At 40.1% G+C, this 24,069-nt stretch overlaps 1 protein-coding gene across 5 annotated transcripts in view; it reads left to right on the forward strand.

Annotated features, from left to right (window-relative positions):
* The first annotated feature begins 205 nt into the window (after positions 1-205).
* The window catches only part of ZBTB44 (zinc finger and BTB domain containing 44), a 39,622-nt gene continuing 15,758 nt past the window's right edge, over positions 206-24,069 (forward strand). Inside the window, exons 1-2 of one of the 5 annotated variants that reach the window (XM_036353523.1) lie at positions 206-707; positions 21,968-23,041. In XM_036353523.1, the coding sequence (XP_036209416.1) occupies positions 22,024-23,041 (1,018 nt within the window). In that variant the 5' untranslated portion in view covers positions 206-707; positions 21,968-22,023. Of the gene's footprint in view, positions 708-13,514; positions 13,545-21,967; positions 23,042-24,069 lie in introns of those variants that run through there. The other 4 variants (XM_036353524.1, XM_036353520.1, XM_036353525.1 and 1 more) reach the window with 4 other exon arrangements.

The following is a 24,069-nucleotide window of genomic DNA, read 5'->3' on the forward strand; positions in this document are numbered from 1 at the left end:
AGCCGAGTCACCCACAGTTCAGGTCTCGGCAACCGCGAGCCGCTCCTTCTGCGCTTGCGCCAAAACTGTGCCCCGCCCTGGCCCCGCCCCCGCAGCGCCCCGCCCCGCCCCCGCGCCCGTTCGCCCCGCCCACTTCCCCCTCCCCTTTCCAGCCCTGCCGCCCGCGCAGAGCATTGTGGGACACAAACAAAGTGCCCCCAAACAGGCTGGAGTGAGCGGAGCGGCAACGGCGGCGGCGCCGTCCCGCACGCGCGCGCGGCGGCGGCTCCCTCCCAACCTCCCTTCCCCTCCCCTCGTTCCCCTTCCCCTTCCCTCCCCCCACGCCCGGAAAACGCGAGCCGTCGCCGCGCTGCCTCCACCGCCGCCTGCCTTCGGCCAACCGCCCCCAACGGCCGTCCCCTCGCTCCTCCCCTTGGGGCTCCTCCGAGCGCCACGGGCGCCTGCCTCCCGCCGCTCCGCACGCTCCCCGCTCGCGGGCACGTTGCTGCTGCGAGGCGCCATGCCCCGGCCGCGGGCTGCTCGCGGGCCTAGCCGCGGCGGCCCGAGATAGGGGCCCCTCGTCTCCCGGGGGAGGAGAGAGGCTCGAGCCGCGCGCTCCGCCCCCTCCCCCCGGGCTGTCGCCGCCGCCGCCGCCGCCACCGCCTCGCCGCCCCAGCTGGCGGGTAGGAGGAGCACCAGGCCTCGGGGCCCCGCACCGCCGCCCGCAGGTAATGGGGAGGGGAGGGGAGGCGAGGGCGAACCTCGGCCCGCCGCCGCTGCTCGTCGCCTGCGCCCTCGAGGGCTCCTGCTCAGGGGCTGACAACTGCGCGTCCCCCATCTGGGCGCTGGACGGAAAGGAAAGCCTGGGTCTGGTCACCCCCATCTGCGCGGGAGACACCCCACAGGGTCCCCCCCACCCACCCACCCAATGGCATTTAATCCTTCGGGGAGGAGACGGGCCGATCTTCCCGGGCGCTGCACGCCCATTGCCCGGCACCCTAACCCCGGAGGAGGCTGGGGTGTGACCTCCTCTCACCTGGGGGAGCCGGGGAGCCCCACACCTGACGGCCTTTTCCCTCTAACTCCCCTGCTGCGTTTTCTCTAGAGCTGGAGAGGGGAGGGATGGCCCGTCTTAAGATGAAAAAATGCAATCACCTCTTTTTCTTCTCTACCTGAGGCTCGCTCGGCAGCTGATCATTTTTGCTGGTCTAACGAGGACAGGGGGTTACCTAGAGGGAAATGATAAGTCCCTGAGAAGAGAGGCAATTACGTCTGAGTTATAGGCATCTTAACCAGACCACAGCCCACTCACTCATTGTGCCCCTTATTGGAACTTATAAAAACGAAGGCAAAAATTTAAAGTTTTTTTTTTTCCAACATAAAGGTAAGATCAATAGATCTGTTGCGGTTAGGGGGGACAAAAATTAATCTCTTAAATTACACTTATTTTCTGACCAGGCTGATACCAAAAGCAAACTTCGACAGGTGGATGACAAATGGTTTGCATAGGTAGAGATTTTTATGGTTTTCCTACGGCTGTTGACGGTTTCCGTTGGAATGATTGGATTAAACGCACATATTTTTTTAAATCTTCATCTCCCCCATTACTTCACATCAGCTGCCAATGGATAGTTAGTGTTACTTAGTGTAGTTTCTTACGGAATGTGAAAATAATGAATGCTTTCCTATAGTCTTGTAATTTAGGATGATTGCATTCATTCATTATGAAAACCAGATTAACTTATTTCATGCAGCGCTGGGAGGCATTTTGCATATGGGATCTTATTTGATTCTCAGAACGACCTAACAATTTAGGTATTGTTACTTGAGTTTTATAGATGAGACAAACGTAAGTGATATTAAGTAACTTTGCTTTAGGCCACACAGCTAGTTAAGTAACAGAGGTGAGATTTGTGGCCAGATATAATTCCAGTGTCGGTGTATTTTCTACTGTATTTCTCAGATAAGTACACTTCTTAAAAACTTGATAATGAAAAATTTCAGTCTTAAGGAAAAAATACAATGAACACTCAACTACCTGGATTGATATTGTATCAATATCAATTGATACAATTGATTCTCCCTTTTTGTATGTCTCTGTGTGTGCTACCATTTGAGAACAAGTTGCAAACATCATGACATGCAAATATTTCAGTATGCATGTCCTAAAAATAGACACCTTCTCCTACTAACCCCAATTATCAACATATATAAATTTCCTTATTATGCCACAGTCCCTTGAGTAACCCCCTTTACCCCATAGCTATATTCAGTCAAGATTCACGCATTGCATTTGGTGATTATGCCTTTTATTTTCATTTATCTTTATTTTGGAGAGTATTACAGATGTCCTCCATTTCACCCCGTTGCTCCTCTCCTCCCCACTCCCACTCGATTATGCCTTTTTTTAAAAGGCGGTACCCATCGCCTTTTTTCTCCTGACAGTTGACCAAACTGTTTTAGAGAATGCTCCCACATTCAGACTCAGCCGTGGGCAAACTACGGCCTGCAGGCCGGATCCGGCCTGTTTGAAATGAATAAAACTAAAAAAAAAAAAAAGACCGTACCCTTTTATGTAATAATGTTTACTTTGAATTTATGCTACTTCACACAAACACTCCATCCATGCTTTTGTTCTGGCCCTCCGGTCCAGTTTAAGAACCCATTGTGGCCCTCGAGTCAAAAAGTTTGCCCTCCCCTGTTCAGACTTGTCTGTTGCCTCATACTATCATTTCATTTATTCCTCTAGCCCCCTGAATTTTCTGTTACTGGAAGTTAGGTCTAAAGAAAAGCTTGATTAGCTTAAAGTTAAGCTTCCTCTGGCAGCAGTATTTAATAGGTGATGCTGTGCACTTTCTATTGCATCTAGAGGAGGTACATCGTATCAGTTTGCCATGCTTATCAGTGATGCTAAATGCGACCACTTGATTAAAGTGGCGACTACAGATCTGTTACAAAGGTGTAGTTTGCCTGTTTGTGATTTGTATGTAATCCTGAGGTAGTACTTAGCACTGCTTTTGGTAAGAGTGAGGGTATCTATTTCCTTTAGGAAGTCCACTGGGAAAATGGACAGCGCTTGTGCTTTGGACCCATTCACTTTCCTTCTGTCTTTAATCTTAGTAAAAAATAGACTGCGAAGACACAAGTAATGAAAAAAAAAAAGGCCACAAATAAGAGCATAGGTCTGTATGCAGCTATACCCTTTGTGGTAGGTTGAATGGATTAAATATGATGATGATGATGATGATGATGATGGATGGACTACTAGTAAATAGGATGATGATGATGATTACTAACTTTTGTTGAACCCGTACAAAAAGCCAGCACTGTGCTAAATAAACATTTTTTATACATCATCTCATTTAAATTTCACATTGAAAAATAAATAAGTAAATCTCATATTGACCCGTTAATATGCTGCTAGTATCTTTGTTAGCATGTAAGGAGCATGCTCAATATCCAGGTTTCAATCTCAAGCCTGTTGGTCTTCAGGGTTGGAGCTTAACTACTTTGCTATAGCTGACAACTAAGTATAACACGTGATAAAAGTGAATATAAATCTCATTCACCATGACTGGTTTTTGTCCTGTAGCAACACTGAAGATTGCCTGCCCGAGAGCCCCACGTGCTTGTCATGTCTATTTTATCAGACCTTGCTTCAAAAACTGCATTTAGATAGCACTTTAATAGGCATTTAAAGAGTAGATAAAACATCAGAAATCGAGATGGATTGATGGATGGATAGATATATGATAAAGTTTAGGCATTAACTTGTAAAATTATTTAAATTTGCTGTATCTGAAAGTTTGCATAATAAAATGTTAGAGTGATTAAAAATATATTCTTCATTGACAGTTGTATAAAAACCAATAACATGTTATATCCTCTATGTTTACAGTGGTCTTCTTAAACTTTTAGTAAGTGTTCCTGGACTTGAAAAGATACAACTGTTTTGTCACTGAAAATGGTCAAGCATCAAAGACTATTGTAAAGGGGTTTTCTTTATTAGTTAGAGGGTTCTTAATTAGTTAGGTTCCTTCCAACTATAATTTTAAAATATTTTTATAAATATTACATATATTGTGTTTCCCTGTCATTTTATGGTATTTTGTAGACTGCTATTGAGCATGCTCTTTATATAAGTTTAATTGGCTGTTTTTACTTTAAATCTACCACATTCATGACTGAAATAGTTTTTCATGTACTTCAGAATGATTGCTTGAAATTTATCTCCTGTTAAGCCAAAGATACATTAGTTTTTCTTTGTTTTTTTTATTTTTAAATTTGTTGGGGTGACATTGGTTTTCTTTGTTCTTTATATTAGAAGTACTTCACCCCATTTTAGGGAGTGAGATGGAAATCTCTATTTTCTTAGTCACCAGATCTAAAATAATGATTATATATGTGCCTTTAAAAATACAAAGATACATTATATTTATATTACACTCCTGCTTGAAGGGCACATTGAGTATTGCATTAATTTCTTCACTAACATTATTATTAGTGCCAAGGGTGACCTTAGCCAGCACATTTTTACATAACTGATCCAGGAATAAATCACTGACATATCATAATCATATTTCACATTGATAATTCTGTCTGATAAGAGTGAAAATTGGTGGATGAAACTTAATAATAACTTACTCTTCTTGAAGAACATCTTCCTTGTCTCCACATTGAATGTTTTTCCATTTTAATAATTTTCTTGTATAGCTTTTAAAAATACCTTAAGCCCTGACCAGTTTGGCTCAGTGGATAGAGCGTCGGCCTGCAGACTCAAGGGTCCCAGGTTCGATTCCAGTCAAGGGCATGTACCTTGGTTGCGGGCACATCCCCATTAGTGGGTGTGCAGGAGGCAGCTGATAGATGTTTCTCTCTCATCGATATTTCTCTCTCTCTATCCCTCTCCCTTCCTCTCTGTAAAAAAATCAATAACATATATATATTTTTAAAAATGCCTTAAAATTACAAGTGTTGGATACCCGGTCAGTTTGTAATTTTGATAGTCTAAATTGCTGTCTTTCTACAGGCTTTAAATGGTCTATTTATTTTGACGTGATTTGCTGTTCATTTGGTTTTGACAGGTTTGATGCATTCAGCATAACTATAAGCATCTTGGGTTTAACATATAACCAAGACCATGAATCTCTGGATTTTGTAGAACTTCTGAAAGTAACTTTAGATAATTTATTTTTAAAATGGTTTTCTCTTTAATTCAGTTCTTACCCTGCTAAGTATTTGATCCTAGCCTACTCTTAGTAAGCAAACATATTCAATACTACCCATTATTCTGTATTTTATTTGTGCTCTTTGATAAAATTAGGAAATTCTTTGGTCACAACAAAAAAAACAAAAGGGTTTTCAGAGACACAGACATGCTTTACTTCTGTTTTATTTTTCTCTTTTACTGGTGGTTACTGGTTGTGTGTGTATTTTCATCCACTTTTACCTTTTTCTCATTTTTAACGTGTTGACTCTGGGTTTTACTTTTTCCTTGGCTCTTTGCTTTGGATTTTCCAACACTGCTCATTTTCTTTTTGTGGCTTTCCATTACTGTATGAGGACAGTTTCTTTTGTCTTTGGTGTATTTTATGTGCAATATAAAACTATACAAACATACTTCTATGAGAATTATTTCTGTTTATAGGAATCACTGCCTCTCTCTGATTTTAATATGTAAAAAGTAATTTTTAAAAAATGCCTGGTACATATAAAGTACTATGTAAGTACTATACTTTTTTGGAAATTGGTTCAAAGTCACTGACAGTTTATTGAGATAGAACTTAAAAACCATAGATTATTGCCACTACCAATTTGTGGTCTTCAGTTTCAATTGGGTTTTCAGTGCCTCCATCCTTCATTTCCTTTTCTCCACACATATTTCTCATGTTTCATTTCTCAAAATTCTACTTTATTTTCAACCATCTACCTCTGCCTATAATTTCAAAGAGCAATAAAAGGCAACACTATCAGACAAGAACTCGTATTGCTTCTTACCACCCATCTTTAAACCTAACTGTAACTATACCCTTCCTTTTCTCTTTTCCCTGTCATGGATCTCCTGTTTAAGGCCAGGTCATTCACTGTGCACTGAATCCAATTCCTTTCTGCCTGCCCAGAGAGCTATGCTGTTATCACCTGTTGTGTCTTTTACATTTTCTTCTTCTCTGAATCTTTCCAACAACAAAACGTTCTCTGTAACTTTACCCCAATTTAAAAAGCACTTATGGTTGAGGGGAATTGTCTATTTTCTCCCCATTTTATAAAAATACCAGCATCCTCCCTTAAGCCCTTATTTCCCTCCAGCTAACCTCTTGCTCTATCTTTAGAACCAAACTTTAAGATTGAGTTGTCTATACTCACAATTTTCACTTCCTCATTTCTGCAGACTCTTTGTCTATTGCAATCACAATCTAGCATCAAATTCAGCTACCTCTTCCTTTGTGCTATTATAAGGTCATCAGTGACTCCTGTGGCTAAATTAAATAGATTTTGGTCTATATCTCATTTGACCTTTCAGCAGCATTTGACACTGTCAACCACTCCTCTTTGGTTTTGAAACATTCTACTGGGTCATTCTGTATATCTTTCCCAGGTTTCCCTTATGTTGCCCCACTCCTCTGCCCCTTTTTTCCTTGATCAGTCTAGCTGAAGGTTTATCAATTTTGCTTATCTCTCAAGAGAAACAAGTTTTGGCTTTACTTTTTTTTCTGTGGCTTGTCTATTTTCTATTTCATTTATGTTTGTACTTAATCTCCTTCTGTTTATTTTATTTTATTTTTTTTAACTATATTTTATTGATTTTTTCACAGAGAGAAAGGGAGAGAGACAGAGAGTTAGAAACATCGATGAGAGAGAAACATCGATCAGCTGCCTCCTGCACACCCCCCACCGGGGATGTGCCCGCAACCCAGGTACATGCCCTTGACCGGAATCGAACCTGGGACCTTTCAGTCCGCAGGCCGACGCTCTATCCACTGAGCCAGACCGGTTTCGGCTATTTTAGGTTTCTCTTGCTTTTTTCTAGTTTTGTTTTTTTTTTTAAGATAAAAGAGTAGACCACTACTTGTTGTTGTTCTAATAAAATTTGATTTGTGAAAACAGGAGGTAGATTGGGCCATTGCTATTTTCTTATTGTGAAATAAAAATTTACCACCTTAACCATTTTTTAAACGTGTTTTTATTGTTTTCAGAGAGGAAGAAAGAGGGAGAGATAGAAACATCAGTGATGAGAGAGAATCATTGATTGGCTGCCTCCTGAATGTCCCCTACTGGGGATCGAGCCGCAACCTGGGCATGTGCCCTTGGCCTGAATCGAACCTGGGACCCTTTAGTCTGCAGGCTGATGCTCTAGCAACTGAGCCAGACTGGCTAGGACTTAACCATTCTCAAGTGTACAGTTCAGTGGCATAAAGTACGTTCCCTTTGTTAAGTAATTATCACCACCATCCATCTTTAGAACTCTTTTCATCTTGCAAAACTGAACTCTTTTCATCTTGCAAAAGTATACTTTACCCATTAAGCAATAATCAGTCTCCCTTTCCCCAAGCCCCTGACAACCACCTTCCTACTTTCTGTCTATGAGTTTGAGTACCCTAGAGGTGTCATATAATTAGAATCAGACAATATTTATCTTTTCATGTCTGGCTTATTTCAACATGTTCTCAAGATTCATGCCTATCACAGTGCATATCAAAATTTACTTTTAAGGCTAAACAATATTCCATTGTATGTATATATCACATTTTGTTTATCCATTTACCAGTGGCTATTGTGAGTAATGTTCCTGTGTACATTTGTGTAGAAGTAGACATTCATGTGCCTACTTTCAATTCTTTGGTATTTATACCCAGAAATAGAATTGCTGGATCATGTTATTGGTTTCATTGAGTAATTGTTTAACTGATTTTTCTTAACCTCGAGGTAAATCTCAGTCTCTCTTCTCAAAGCTCTAAACTAGAAAGAACTTTATGTAGTAAAATGGGTGAAATCTTTATTTGATTAGAAAATAGCTAGTTATAAAAGTAAATTTTTTTTATAACTCAGATATAGTAACCCATTTGGAAATTCTTCCTGAAAACTTAATAAACTCTTAAGGCGAACCCTTGGGAAATAAACCACCATCAAATAAAGATCGCATACACTTTTGTTAGTGTTCAGAGTATGTAAAACATGTTCTCAAAAATGAATACTCAAGTGAATCCATTCTAAAAACTTGAGAGATATTTGTTCTTTTTTAGATTGACAGCAGTGAACAAATTTTAAAATATTTGGCACTATAATATTTGATTGCTGCAGCTGGGATTTCCTGTACTATGTTGAATAAGAATGGTGAAAGTGGACATCCCTGACTTCCTGTTTTTAAGGGAAAAAACTTTTAGTTATTCCCATTGAGTATGATGTTTAGTGAGGGTTTGTCATATATGGTTTTTACTATGTTGAGGTATGTCCCCTCTACTCCCACTTTGCTGAGAGTTTTTTATCATAAACTAGAGGTCCAGTGCACAAAATTCATGCACTGGAAGGGTCCCTGGCAGCTCCTGGCAGGGGCCTCCCTCCCTTCCCCTACTGGCCCCGCCCCCTGGTCTAACTCCCAGACAACTCTCAGTCAACGGGACATTTGCATGCTGTGCTTTTATTATATAGGATGGGTGCTGGATTTTGTTAATTGTTTTTTCTGCATCTATTGGTATCATATGATTTTTATCTTTCATTTTGTTTATGTGTTGTATCACGTTAGAAAATGTAGTGTTTTTAAAAAATATGTTAACATGTAATGGGCTTATTTTCTAATAAAATCAGTTTTTACAGTTTTAAATTTTAATTCATAATATGGTAACTCTTAGTAGATATAGGCGACATAAACAAACGCTGCTTGAGATTCTCAGTATAAAGGGGTCCTGAGACTAAAGGGTTTGAAATCTTGCCATCTAGTGTTGAAGCATCTCAAACCACATACTCAAAAGTTTTTCCATTTCACCAGTCATGTTTCCTTGACACTTGCTGATTACCTTCATATGTTGCAGGATTTGTTGTGGGTATTTCAGAATCATGTGTACTATTCAATGATTTTTTAAAATATATTTTTATTGATTTCAGAGAGGAAGGAAGAGGTAGAGAGAGATAGAAACATCAATGATGAGAATCATTGATTGCTGCCTCCTGCACGCCCCCCCCACCCCCCTCCACTGGGAATCGAGCCCACAACCCGGGCATGTGCCCTTGACCAGAATCGAACCTGGAACCTTTCAGTTCACAAGCCTTCCACTGAGCCAAATCAGCTAGGGCCTATTCAATGATTTATTCCATTCATGGGAGCAACATGCTTTCTCAGTCTTTATTAATATATTTAGCTCTGCATTTTATTTTAACTATAATTACATATGGTTTTACACTTGCAGCGTTCTTACGGTTTTTGTGCTTATTGATTATGCTGAATTTAGTAATATCTATAACCACCTCATAACTAAGCACAGAGAGAGCAAACTCTAGTGAAGATTGGAGAGCAAAGACTAAATGACCTCGGAAAACCATTGTCATCTCTTGAAAGTGGACCAGTCTCTTGTCTGGAGAAGGACTTTGATTTGTCAGTAAACATTCATATGTAGGGAAGTATCAAATTTTTCTAAATTTGGCTGGGAAGGGAGAGTAGCTGAGGGAAGATTTCCAGGCTTTGAAAGGAGGTGGAAGGTGGGGAATCAAAAATGAGTACCAAATTTTAAGCTCTGGGGCGCTGGGTAGTTGAAAGCCATTAATAGAATTAGAAATTTTGCAGTGGAGTATCAGTTGAGGAGAAGGTATTTGAGTTAATTTTCAGATGTTTAATTTGAAAGATAGCAAACATTCAGATGGAATTGTCTAGCACTCCAGCTAGTCATTAGAGGCCCAGAATTACAGTTCAGGAAGGATGATGGGGTTAGAGATTCTAGATGAATGTAGCCAGAGGTGATGATAGAGTCAGAGATCTGTCAATAAGAATACTTCATCTATTCCTCATTACTGTATCATGTTCTTCTGTATATACCATATGCTAGGCATTGGGCACGTTCCATATACAGACTCTTCTTCCTGGCTTATATGGCTGACTTAAATTTTTTTGATTTTATGATGGTGTGAATGTAATACGCATTCAGTAGAAATCGTACTTTGAATTTTGATTGTGCTAGTGATAGGCAGTATGATACTCATGGTTTGTTTTCCTAGGTTTTCTGGCCTAATAGTAATTTCTTTTTTTCAAACATCATTTTGTTGTAAAATTTTCCTGACTTTCTGTCAGTTTGACAATTTAGAAATGTGTTTACTATAGCAAGTCATAACTTTCCCAACCCAAATCTGTTTATTTTTATTTGAATAAAAGCAACTTGTCATTTTCAGGATAGTTTATTACTAGTTTGAATAGACATTCTAGAAATAATACAACTTTTATTGTAATAAGAGGAATTGTTCCTATATGGAAACAAAATTGTATTCACACTATTATCAAATCAGTGGAAAGACTGTTTGTTGCAATTTAGTAAGAGTACTGGCTCCAGATCCTATTTTTAACTAATTCTTGAACAAAAGCGGTGGACTCCAAGAATCAAATAACCTGGGCTCTCCTCCCATCTTCCATGAAGTTATTGACTTGGTTAGCTTTTCTTGGCTCTTTATAGTACAGTATCTAGTACCTGATAAATGATGCACTAAACATCTCTTAAACTATAAAATTCAAGTCCTTTCATTCTGTTTCTGAGGGATTTTTCCAATTGCAGAAAACATTGCCTCTTTATAGTCTTTTCTTCTATCCTTTATCTCTTTAACCTCCAAGAGAGTGTTCAAGCTATGAATAGTAATATCTATTGTATACGAGAATGAACACTCAGTCCCAGAGGCATACCTCACAGTCTGACATACAGTTCCTCTGGAGATACTTAATACAGTATTGGCTATCGACACAATGTTTTCCCATAGTTGTCTGTATCTTCACAGACTGGTAATTCCCAGAGTTCTGTAGGAGGAAGTCCTGGTCTTGAGCAGCTTTAGTCAGGGCCCTCAAAGGAGCATATCTTTCCAGGGGTTTTGTGATTGGTGTCTTTTATCAGTTGTGAGTTAAAGCTAGAGCTTAAAAAGTGGGGCTTCCATAGCTTAATTGCCGCAACTTATTTTAAAGAACCATTACTAATGTACAGGACCATTAATAGTTGTGGCAATTATGAATCATTGAAGTATTTGTCATTGTTAGTTACTTCAGTTTCATTTTATTCATGAGTACATTTATAATGAGAAGGATGAGTAAGCAAAGTGTGAATTGTACATTCATATTGTCTATGAGCAAGAATGATAGGATGAAAAAATTTACAGTAACAATATACAATGTAATTCTGTAAAATTACATATTTGCTGCCTTTTAAATATTATCTGTGGAGTAGAGAATCGGAAGAAAAAATAATCAAGATTCCTTTTCAGTATCAAAGCCTAATTTTTTTTAAGTGAAATTGGATGCATTTGTTTTCTTTATATAAAAACTAGAGGCCTGGTGCATGAAATTTGTGCGGGGGCGTGGGGGGGGGGCGGGGGGCTCAGCCCGGCCTGCACCCTCTCCAATCCAGGACATCCCTCTCACAATCTGGGACCGCTGGCTCCTAACCACTTGCCTGCCTCTCTGATCACCCCTAACCACCTCTGCCTGCCGGCCTGATTGCCTCCTAACTGTTCCCCTGCTGGCCTGATCGCCCCCTAACTGCTCCCCTGCCCACTTGATTACCCCTAACTGGCTCAGCCTCTGTCATCACAGAACGTCCAGAAGGTTGTTCGGTCTAATTAGCATATTATGCTTTTATTTGTATAGATAGATGAAAATTTTTGATATGTTTAAATGGATTAATTTATTTCTTATACACTTTGTAAAATCCTTTAGGGAACATCGTGCCTAAATTAAGTCTGTGGTGATGTTTGCATTTGTTCCTTGTAGTTCTTTTGAGTGTTGTCAAAATCTGGCCGTGCCAGTGAAAAAGTTTTGGAAATAGGTAATGGTGCTGGCTGCACAACAGTGTGAATGTACTTAATGCCCCTGAACTGTACACTTAAAAATGGTTAGGAAGGCAAACTTTATGTGATATATATTTATACAATTTTGTTTTAAAATCTGCCTTGCCCATGTAGGTATATCACACATATGAACATCATCTGTTGTGTGTCAGGGTAAATTAATTAAAATACTGATGACAGTTGCCAACATAGAAAAGAGAAATATGAACAGTTTGAAGTGGTAACCACCTATAATCAAGATGATATTGCAAAACATTAGAATTTTATGATTGTGATGGCCTCCATCAAATGATTAAGTATTAGAAGTCAATGGAACTAAATGGCCTCCAATACTTCTCTCTACCTGGAGATTCTTTGAACTTGTTAGTAAACCTTGCTTTTATTAGTTAAATAAAGGATTGAAAACTGGGAACAACCCAGCCTGGCTGGCGTGGCTCAGTGGTTGAGCATCAACCTATGAACCAGGAGGTCCCAGGTTCGATTCCCTGTCAGGGCCTGGGTTGTGGGCTTGATCCCCAGTGTGGGGTATGCGTGCAGGAGGCAGCCAGTCAATGATTCTCTCTCATCATTGGTGTTTTTTGTTTGTTTGTTTGTTTTAATATATTTTATTGATTTTTTACAGAGAGGAAGGGAGAGGGATAGAGAGTTAGAAACATCGATGAGAGAGAAACATTGACCAGCTGCCTCCTGCACACCTCCCACTGGGGATGTGCCCGCAACCAAGATACATACCCTTGACCGGAATCGAACCTGGGACCTTTCAGTCTATAGGCCAACGTTCTGTCCACTGAGCCAAACCGGTTAGGGCATCATTGGTGTTTCTATCTCTCCCTCTCCCTTTCTCTCTGAAATTAAAAAAATATATATTTTTAAAAAAAGAAACAGCCCTAACCGGTTTGGCTCAGTGGATAGAGCATCGGCCTGCGGACTCAAGGGTCCGAGGTTCGATTCCGGTCAAGGGCATGTACCTTGGTTGCGGGCACATCCCCAGTGGGAGTGTGCAGGAGGCAGCTGATCGATGTTTCTCTCTCATCGATGTTTCTAACTCTTTATCCCTCTCCCTTCCTCTCTGTAAAACATCAATAAAATATATTTAAAAAAGAAAGAAACAACCCAAATGTCAACAACAGATGAATAAACAAAATAGAATACAATGGAAGCCTATTGTGTAGTCTTTTAAAAAGAATAAAATTCTGCCTTGGCCGGTTGGTTGGAGTGTTGTTCCATACACCAAAAGTTTGTGGGTTCCATTCAATAAGGAACTGCCATTTGACCCAGTGATCCTGATTTTTTAAATTTAAATTTCCTATAGTTCATTGCTACTATATAAAAATACAATTGACTTCTTTATGGTAGCCTGTATCCTATCACTTACTAGCTCTAGGAGGGTGTTGTTTTTAAGATTCTTTGGGTGTAGATAATCATTTCTAAGTAGGAACAGTTCATATATTTTTTCCTTTCCAATATATATATCCACCTTTTGTTTTCCCCCCCTTTTTTTTCCTGATCTTAAGGGGAAAGCATCCAGTGTTCAACCAGTAAGTATGTTACTAATATTTTGTTGAGGCTTTCACAACTGTGTTCACAAAGGATATTGTTGTGTAGTTTTCTCTTTTGTACTGATTTGTCTGGCTTTGATATCCGAGTACTGTTGGCCTCATAAGATGAGAAGTGTTCTTTTATTTTCTGGAAGAGATTATATGGTTGTTGTTGGGGAGAATTCTATAATGAAACCGTCTAGGTAAGGGGTCCTCAAACTATGGCCCGCGGGCCACATGCAAATACAAATATTGTATTTGTTCCCGTTTTGTTTTTTTTAACTCCAAAATAAGATATGTGCAGTGTGCATAGGAATTTGTTCATAGTTTTTTTCTAAACTATAGTCCGGCCCTCCAACTGTCTGAGGGACAGTGAACTGGCCCCCTGTTTAAAAAGTTTGAGGACCCCTGGTCTAGGTCTTGAAGATTTCTTCTTTAAAGGATTTTAGTTATGAATTCAGTTTTTGTAATAGTTATAGGATTATTCATTCAGGTTATGTATTTCATCTTGGTTGAATTTTGTGTGTGCTTATCCTAAGAATTGGTCCATTTTATCTTTATTGTCAACTTTATGTGTGTATAGTTATTTGTAGTATTCTCATTATGCTTTTTTAAAAAAATATATTTTTTTATTGATTTCAGAGAGGAAGAGAAAAGGAGAGAGAGATAGAGACATCAATGATGAGAGAGAACAATTGATCGGCTGCCTCCTGCACACCCCACACTGGGGATCAAGCCTGCAACCCAAGCATATGCCCTGACCAGGAATCGAACTGTGACCTCCTGATTCATAGGTTGACACTCAACCACTGAGCTACACTGGCTGGGCTTGTTATGCTTTTTATATCGGTAATGTGTTAAAGAAAAAACACACAACAATCATAAATTTTGAAAAGATCTGGTTGGTCTTATTCAGCAATTCATGAATCTGGCAGCATCCAGTCTAGAGATAGAGTGGAGCTCTCAAAGAGTCACATAAAGTGAGAGGCTTATAGACCAGAGTAGGAGCAAGGAAGTTACACTGGGCATTTGCTGATTGGGTAGGGCAGGGTTACTTTCCTTATATGGAGAGAAGCGATGTCTTGCAGTCCAGTTAGGTAACTTGTACTGAGCAAGCAAGTGCTGACTGTTTGGCGTAGGCCTTTCTTTTCTTGGAGAGCCAATCATAGAAACCTAGTTAAGTTCCAGTTTGTTGAACTTACCATAAGTGACTCCATCTTGATCCTAGTCTGGACACTTCCACAATTGATAATACCCTCTCATTCCTGTTGTCAGTTTTTCTTCAATCTTGCTAGAGCTTTATCAGTTTTATTAGTCTTTTTAAAGGCCAAACGTTTGGGGTTTTTTCTGTTTTTATTTTCAATTTTATCTTTCTGTTTTTATTCCTTCTACTTGGTTTGGTTTTTTGTTCTTTTCTAGCTTTTTGTGTTAATCCTCACAGGAGGGAGAGGGGGAGAGAGAGACAGACAGGCATCGATTGGTTGGCTCCTACATGCACCCCAGGCAGAGCCAGGAATCTAGACCCTGACCCTTCGGTTCACAGACTGGCACTCTAACCAGTGAGCACACTGGCTAGGGCTTTTCCAGCCTCTTAAGGTAGAAGCTCTAGATTACTGATTTGAGACCTTACTCATTTTGTGATACAAGTGTGTTTTTTTTTTTTAATATATTTTTATTGATTTCAGAGAGGAAGGGAGAGGGAGAGAGAGATAGAAACATCAATGATGAGAGAAAATCATTGATTGACTGCCTCTCACACGCCCCACACGGGATCCGGCCCACAACCCGGGCATATGCCCTGACCGGAATCAAACCAGTGACCTCTTGGTTCCTGGGTCAATGCTCAACCGCTGAGTCACACCCGGCTGGGCTGATACAAGTTCTTAATGGTGTAAATTTCCCTCTAAGGGGGTTTTGCATTCAATTCTAATGTAGGAGGAAGGGTTCCCACAACAAAAAGCAATTCTTTGACACCAGTTGGGTGTTTTACAGTCTAACTGAATTCTGACACTATCTGAAGATAGCATCAGCCTCTTAAGTTAAGGGGTTAGTCCAGCCATGGGCAAACTACGGCCCCCCGGATCCGGCCTGTTTGAAATGAATAAAACAAACAAAAAAAGACCGTAACCTTTTATGTAATGATGTTTACTTTGGATTTATATTAGTTCACACAAACACTCCATCCATGCTTTTGTTCCGGCCCTCCGGTCCAGTTTAAGAACCCATTGTGGCCCTCGAGTCAAAAAGTTTGCCCACCCCTGGGTTAGTCCTACAAGACTGCTGCCCCCTCACCCTTACTGATCCATAGGTCACAAGTTCAGGTTTATCACCTGATCTTCTTATGGACCAGCTATAGATTGAAGGTTCCAACAGCTCCCTCCTTGGGTTTAATTAATTCGCTAGAGCAGCCCATAGAACTCAAGGAAACTTTCTACTTACTAGATTACACACACACACACACACACACACACATATATATGCATATGGCTGATGTGCTAAGTGTTCGTCCAGCTGGTCGCTATGACACGCACTGTCCATGAGGGGGTAAATACTCAAACCAGGAGCTGCCATGATGCACACTGGCCATTTACAGAGAAACAGCACCATGGACCTGGCACCCGGAAAGCAACATTTGGCTTCCCCCAAGTGGGACACAGGCCCCACCACCACCCCAGAGCGACAGCCCACCAAATCGCAGGCAACGCTACCAAGACCCCATGGTGCAAAATGCAACCCAGCCTGGAAGTGGTCTCTGTGGACGCCGGGTAATGATGCCACGTAGCAATGCCCGGCTTCCTCTCCCTAGCAACTAGCCTCCTTGGAGTTTCTTCAACCCAAGAACCCAACTTGCTTTATAGCCAGGTGGAAACATTTTATACTTTAATCAAATGTCTGTGAAGTGTTTTCCTATGCTTCATCTCAATTGATCCTCACAGAAGTCCTGGAGTAGGTAGATAAGATACTCGGTGGAATCCTATTTTCTTTTCATTAGCCGGAAAACAGAGATTTAGAAAGTTTAGAAACTTGACCTGACTGAAAAGAAGTAAGAAATGGTGGACCTTGAAAATGACCAGGTTTTCTCACTGCGCAGAATATAGTCAAACACTGCTGCAGTTAAATATTTTACCCTTTGTTCTCCCTGTGTGATCTATAGTAATAAAAACACAATATGCTAATTAGATCGGACTTCCAGACATCCTTTCTGATGAAGCCGTGGAGACAGGGGCCGAGGCAGAGGCAGTTAGGAGTGATCAGGCAGGCAGACAGAGTGGTTAGGGGCAATCAGGCAGGCAGGCAGGGAACAGTTAGGAGCCAGCGGTCTCTGATTGTAAGAGGGATATCCGACTGCCAGCTTAAGTCTGATCCCTGACCGGCTGTCAGACATCCCCCGAGGGGTCCAGATAGCGAGAGGGTGCAGGCCAGGCTGAGGGACTCCCCTCCGTGCACACATTTTGTGCACCGGGCTCTAGTCTACAATAATAACCTGCTTCGTGTTGATCTTTACTGCTTTGTTGCTGACAGTTACCTGAAAGAGAAGTTGGGATGCTTCACTGGGCTGGAAAAAGTTCAGTTAAATCAGAAAGCAGGTCTAATTAAGCAAGTTTATTCTATATATATATATATATATATATATATATATATATATATATATATATATATAAAAGGCTAAGTTGACTCTCGCATACTCTATACATATAAAGCTCTCACTGGCGCCAATTGCACGCATATGTTTCCATCTGTCATTGTCAACTATGAATTTGGTTGACACTTCTATTATAGAGAAAGGGCAAATAGCGATATTAAAATATTTCTTCTAATTAATTTCCTTTCGATGTGAATGGATCCGTGCACCATGCCACTGGTTTATTATAAAAGACTATAACTCAGGAGCAGCCAGATTGAAGAGATGCATAGGACAAAATATGGGGAAAGGGCATGAAGTTTCAATGTCTTTTCCAAGTGTGCTGCTCTCCCCAAATCTCCAAATGTTGAACTATCCAGAAGGTCCGTGAACTCTATCCTTTGAGGGTTTTATGGAAGCTTGGTTACATAGGCATGATTGACTCAGCCTTCATTCTCTCCCACATCCCCAGAGGTGAGAATGGAAGTTTCAACATTCAGGTTATATGGTTGGTACTCTTGTCAACCAGCCCCCATCCTATACTAGTAGATGTTCCTTCCAAGAGTCAATTAATTGACATTACAGAGACATCTTTGCTGCTGTCATCACTTAGGAAATTCCAGAGGACTTAGGAGCTCTATGCCAGAAATAGGGATAAAGATCAAATATATTTATTATAAATCACAGTATCACACCCTCTAAACACTTATGTTAGTTGCATCCCATAAATTTTGACATGTTTTTGTTCAGTTTAACATTTTCTAACTTCTCTTGAGTCTTGCTCTGTGATCCATGTATTATTTAAAATTTCCAAGTGTTGAGGGATTTTTTAATCTTTCTGTTACTGATTTTTGTTTGTTTCATTCCATTTAGGATCAGAGTCCATACTTTGAAAACAATATGTATTCTGTCAGTGACTAGAATTCTATATAATAAATGCCTAATATGCAAATTGCCCCCTTAACTGGGAGTTCGACCAGGGGGCAGGGCCGGCTGGCCAGCCAACCACCTACGGCCCCTCCCCCCAATCAGCCCCAATCGGGGCGGGTTGGCAGGACCCCACCCATGCACAAATTTGTGCACCGGGCCTTTAGTATTCTATAAATGTCAATTTTATTCAGTTGGTTGATGGTGTTTAGTTCTGTAGCTTTCTTAATCTTCTGTCTACTAGTTCCATTGATAGCTGAAACAGGAGTGTTGAAGTCTCCAAATAAAAATTGGGACTTGCCTATTTCTTTTATTTCTGTCACTTTGCTTTGTGTGTTTTGAAGCTCACTTAAAGAGTATATACATTTAGAATTGTTTTAATTCTGGATGAATTGAACACTACCATCTTTCTTTTGATTTGTATTTGAATGGTGTGTTTTATTCAGCCTTTTCCTTTTAAACTACCTAAAATATATTTGAAATCAGTTTCTTGTAGGCAGTAGTTTATTTGGGTTGTGGTCTCTCACTCTCTCAATCCACTCTGACATTGTCTGTTTTAGTTGGTGTGTTTAGGCCTTTTACATTGAATGTAACAAATCATTACAGTTTAGAGGTAAGGCTCTCTTCTTTCATTTATTCCCCCAGTTATAGAACCTTGAGCACAACACACTGAGAATACTGGGACCTTAATCATATTTGTCCCAGCTTATGAAATGAATCCATTTCAGACAAGTGACCACAAAACAAATAGCTCCTAATCTTTTTCCAAAACAACATCGTGTATAGAACTTCAGAGCAACAGGTACTCTCAAGAACAGTAGTAGTTGTGTTAAGCATGTGTACTATTCCATAAGTAATTTGGAATCAAAGGGGGGGGTGGAAGGCAACTATTTCTGAATTCATCCCAAGTTTTGCCACAATGTATGATATTTTGGTATTTCCAAATTATATTAGTCTGTAATTTTTTTATTATAGAATGTATAATGAGACTAAGTTTCCATAGCTATGTGTTGGGAAACTCATGTAATAAATACATGGCATATAAGGCATTTTCCCATCTAACTTCATCTTTCTCTTATTCCATGCCTCCAGTGATATCAGACTTTGTACCATAGCCGTATAACTATTGTATTGAACAAGTTTGACTTATGCAAGATCCTCAGAACCCATTTTATTTTTGTCTTTCACTTCAATGTCAATTCCACTGTCCACTTGTTTATTCTGCAGAGTTCTCCCTCCAACTCTTTGAAGGGCAAGTCTTAATAACTTTGCTGATCGCTTTCAGGAAATAACATTATTTTCAAGAACTTTATTCAGAGTTAAAGCGTTCCCTCCTTGCCCACCTCAGGCCCCCTACCAGCTGAGGGAGGAAAGGAGAGGGGGGGAGAGGGAGAGGAGAGGGAGAGAGAAACATTGATATGAGAGAGATACATCAGTTGGTTGCCTCCTGCTTGCCCTTCATTGGGGATCAAGCCAGCAGTCTGAATATGTCCCCTGACCAGGATTCAGACTGGCAACCTCTTGGTTCATGGTTTATGCACAACCACCGAGCCACACTGCAGCCACTAAAACCCTAATATGCTGATACCTTTTTTATTTAGATATAACTTACAAAAGCATTCCCCCAAATTGCTTTGTTTTGCATTTATTACAGTACCAACTATTTTTTGTAGTTACTTAACTTAGATACAGTAATTGGCGTACATAGCCGTATGTGTTTGCATTGGAAAAGTACTGTGTTTTAAGAGTCAGAAGATCCAGATCCAGATTTGGTTGTCATTTGTTAGTCACTTAACTTATCTGAGCGTTAGTTTTATCCTTGACAAAGGGCTAATATAAGCCTCCCCGATTTCACACAGAAGGTATAAAAAGTGGTTAGGGGGAGGTACTATAAAAACTGAAGCATAATTAGATTGCTATATTAAAGGTATTTGAGGATTTTAGTTATTTATGTTTTTAGTAAATAAATGTAAAATATGATATTGGCAAACCAGTTGTCCTTTTATTTTAAGGAAAATCCAGTCAGTTGATTGATTACTAAACTTTTTTTTACATAAATTTACTTCTGAAAAGGTTTTATTGTATTAGTTACCTAAATAACAATAATAACTGCTTTTATTTGTTGAGCATTCACAAAGGGCTAAATACTGGGCAGTTACTACATACATTGTTTCACTTAGTTCTCATAGCCATTGAGGAATTGTTGAGGACAGAATCTAGGCCTATCACATTCTAAAACCTCCCGGTGAAGAGCGAAGGCCTGGGTTCCGGGCACAGGAGGAAAACTGGTGCCAGCAGCCAGAGGAAGGGGCCCCCAGACTGCGAGAGGGCACAAGGCTGGGCTGAGGGACCCACCCGAGTGCACAAATTTTTGTGCATCGAGCCTCTAGTCCTATATGATAAAAGCCTAATATGCAAATTGACCAAATGGGGGAACAGCTGGTCACTATGATGTGCACTGACCACCAGGGGGCAGACACTCAGCGCAGGAGCTGCCCCTAGCCCACAGGCCCCAGGCCAGCCAAGGCAGGTGCCAGCAGGGGCCCCCTGATCACCGGCCAGGCCTAGGGACCCTACCTGTGCCTGAATTTCATGCATTGGGCATCTAGTTACATAATAATACAGGAATAAATGCATCTTTAACACATTGTATGCGGGAAACGTATTTATACGTTCTACCAGTGTAGTAGAGCACAGGACACGTATTAATACGTTTTTTTATAGACTAGCGGTAGAATGCGGGTAACATATAAATACGTAAAGTTATCGTAATTTTACTGAACGTTGCCATTTGCGCAAAAAATTAGCAAAAATGGCCCGCACCACCTGTTAGCGTGCGATAAAAACTACCCGCAAACAATGTGTTAAGAATTAGTGTTTTTAAACTTTTGGCTAAATACCCAGAAGTGAGCAGTATTACTGGGTCATACGGAAGTTCTGTTCTCAATTTTTTGAGGAACTTCCACACTGTTTCCCATAATGGCTGTACCAATTTAAATTTCCACCAGCAGTATGTGAGGGTTCCCTTTTCTCCCCATCCTCTTCAATACTTGCTGTTTTGTGTTTTTTTGTAATAATAGCTGTTCTAATAGCTGTGACATAGTATCTCATTGTAGTTTTGATTTGCCTTTCCCTAATAAGTAATGATGTTGAACATCTTTCCATAGATCTGTTGGCCATCTGTATGTCTTTGGAAAAGTGTTCAGGTCATCTTTTTAAATCAGATTTTGTTGTTTAGTGGTATGCGTTTTGTCTATTTTGGATATTAGTCCCTTATTGGAAGTATCATTTGCAAATAATCTTCTCTCATTCGGTTGACTGCCTTTCTGTTTTGTTGATGGCTTCTTTTGCTGTGCATTCTTTAGTTTGATGTAGTTCCATTTATTTATGTTTGCTTTTTGTTCCCCTTGCCTTTGGAGTCCAGTTCACAAAAACATCTCTGAGACCAACATCCATAAGCTTAGTGCTTATGTTTCATTTTGTGCATTTTATTGTCAGGCCCTACATTCAGATCTTTAATTCATTTTGAGTTAATTTTTGTGTACAGTGTAAGATCATAGTCTAGTTTGATTCTTTTGCACATGGCTGTCCAATGTTTCCAACGTCATTTATTGAAGAGATTTTTCCTTTATTGCCTATTCTTGGCTTCTTAGTTGAAAATTCGTTGCCCATATATGTGTGGAGGAATGTTTAATATATTCTCTACCTTGAACTTTCTCACTGCCATCTTTTAGCTTTTTGATTTAGCATAGTGGCTACATGAAAACTATCTAAATTACCTATTATGATTATAGGTAATTATCATAAATAGTTAATTATCATAGTTAATTGACTACTGAACTATCAATTAATGCTTATTTTATGTATTTTTTAGGTCATTCCTGGTTCATTTGCATCCTTGAAGAGCATCTGTAGAAGAGGAAGGAAAAGATGGGTGTGAAAACATTTACTCATAGCTCTTCTTCCCACAGTCAGGAAATGCTTGGAAAGCTAAACATGCTGCGAAATGATGGACATTTCTGTGACATCACTATTCGTGTCCAGGACAAAATCTTCCGGGCACATAAGGTGGTACTAGCAGCTTGCAGTGATTTTTTTCGCACTAAACTTGTAGGCCAAGCAGAGGATGAGGACAAGAATGTGTTGGATTTACATCATGTTACAGTGACTGGTTTTATCCCCCTTCTAGAATATGCTTACACAGCCACTCTGTCAATTAACACAGAAAATATCATCGATGTGCTGGCTGCAGCCAGCTATATGCAAATGTTCAGCGTTGCGAGCACCTGCTCAGAGTTCATGAAATCAAGCATTTTATGGAATACACCCAACAGCCAACCGGAAAAGGGTCTCGATGCTGGACAAGAAAATAACTCTAATTGCAATTTCACTTCTCGAGATGGAAGCCTTTCACCCGTGTCGTCAGAGTGCAGCGTGGTAGAAAGAACCATTCCCGTCTGCAGAGAATCCCGGAGAAAGCGCAAAAGCTACATCGTTATGTCTCCCGAAAGTCCTGTCAAGTGCAGCACACAGACAAGCTCCCCCCAGATACTGAATTCTTCAGCTTCCTACTCAGAAAATAGAAGTCAACCAGTTGACTCTTCTCTAGCTTTTCCCTGGACTTTTCCTTTTGGGATTGATCGGAGGATTCAGCCTGACAAGGTTAAGCAGGCAGAAAACACCCGGACTTTAGAACTACCTGGCCCATCTGAGACCGACAGAAGAATGGCTGATTTTGTGACTTGTGAGAGCACAAAAACGACCTTGCCTCTGGGTACCGAAGAAGATGTCCGGGTGAAAGTAGAAAGGTTAAGTGATGAGGAGGTGCATGAGGAAGTACCCCAGCCCGTCAGTGCATCTCAGAGTTCACTGAGTGACCAGCAAACAGTGCCAGGAAGTGAACAAGTCCAAGAGGACCTTCTGATTAGTCCACAGTCTTCCTCAATAGGTACAGTGTTTTCTGTTTCTCATGTTGCTATAATCAAATCAGTTCAAGCATTTTTAAGTACTTACTAGATTAAAGTTTTGTTCTGGGTCATATAGGAAATACTGGGAAGAATAAAGCATAACTGGATTTTTTTTTTAGATGTGGCCACTAGTACTATAATTTTTTTAATAAGTTACGCATTGGGAAAGAAAAATAGTTGAACAATGCCTGATGGGACAAAGATACATACAGGTACATATGAAAGAATTATGAATTACCTCCAATGCAAAAAAAAAAAACCCAGTTTTTAAAAAGTCCAGTTAGTGTTTTATTCTTTATTAAAATATTTACTGAAAATTTAATGAAATTGGGGTCACCACAACATGAGGAACTGTATTAAAGGGTCATGGCATTAGGAAGGTTGAGAACCACTGCTCTAGTAGAAAAAAATAGGAGGTAAAATAAAATGAGTGGTTTAGAGCATGTTGTGAAGAGCTTTGCACACTGGTTTCAGTTAGGATTGCATTCAATGGCTTAAACCAAACAGGATTTTATTTTTTATCGCATAAAATGTTAGGAAATGGGAAGTCCAACCCTTGCCGGTGTGGCTCAGCAGTTAGATTTTACCTGTGGGTTTTTTTGTTAAGATTTTTAAAATTGATTTTTAGAGAGAGAGGAGAGAGAAAAAAACATCAATGTGAAAGTGAAACATCAATCTGCTGCCTGCTGCACATTCCGTATTGGGGATCAAGCCTGCAATCCCGGGCTTGTTGAATTGGCAACCTTTTAATGCATGGAATAAGCCCAACCAACTGAGCCACACCCGCCACGGCAGATTTTTACCTGTTCTTTTTAAGTTCTCTTTATTACCATTTGCCCACCAAAAGGCTATAAAATCTAACACCCCCAGTTTAGGGCAAACAGAAGCACTAAATATAGCAACTGGAAAAAATAAGTTTGGGTTGGGTTTTGCTACTCAGAAAGGTAACTATCAATATCTGGTAGAGTTCAAGAAAAAATTTTATAAGTGAGAAGGACTTTGTGATATT

The sequence above is a fragment of the Myotis myotis genome, unplaced genomic scaffold (genome assembly GCF_014108235.1).
Source record: "Myotis myotis isolate mMyoMyo1 unplaced genomic scaffold, mMyoMyo1.p scaffold_m19_p_20, whole genome shotgun sequence".
NCBI classification, from domain to species: domain Eukaryota; kingdom Metazoa; phylum Chordata; class Mammalia; order Chiroptera; family Vespertilionidae; genus Myotis; species Myotis myotis.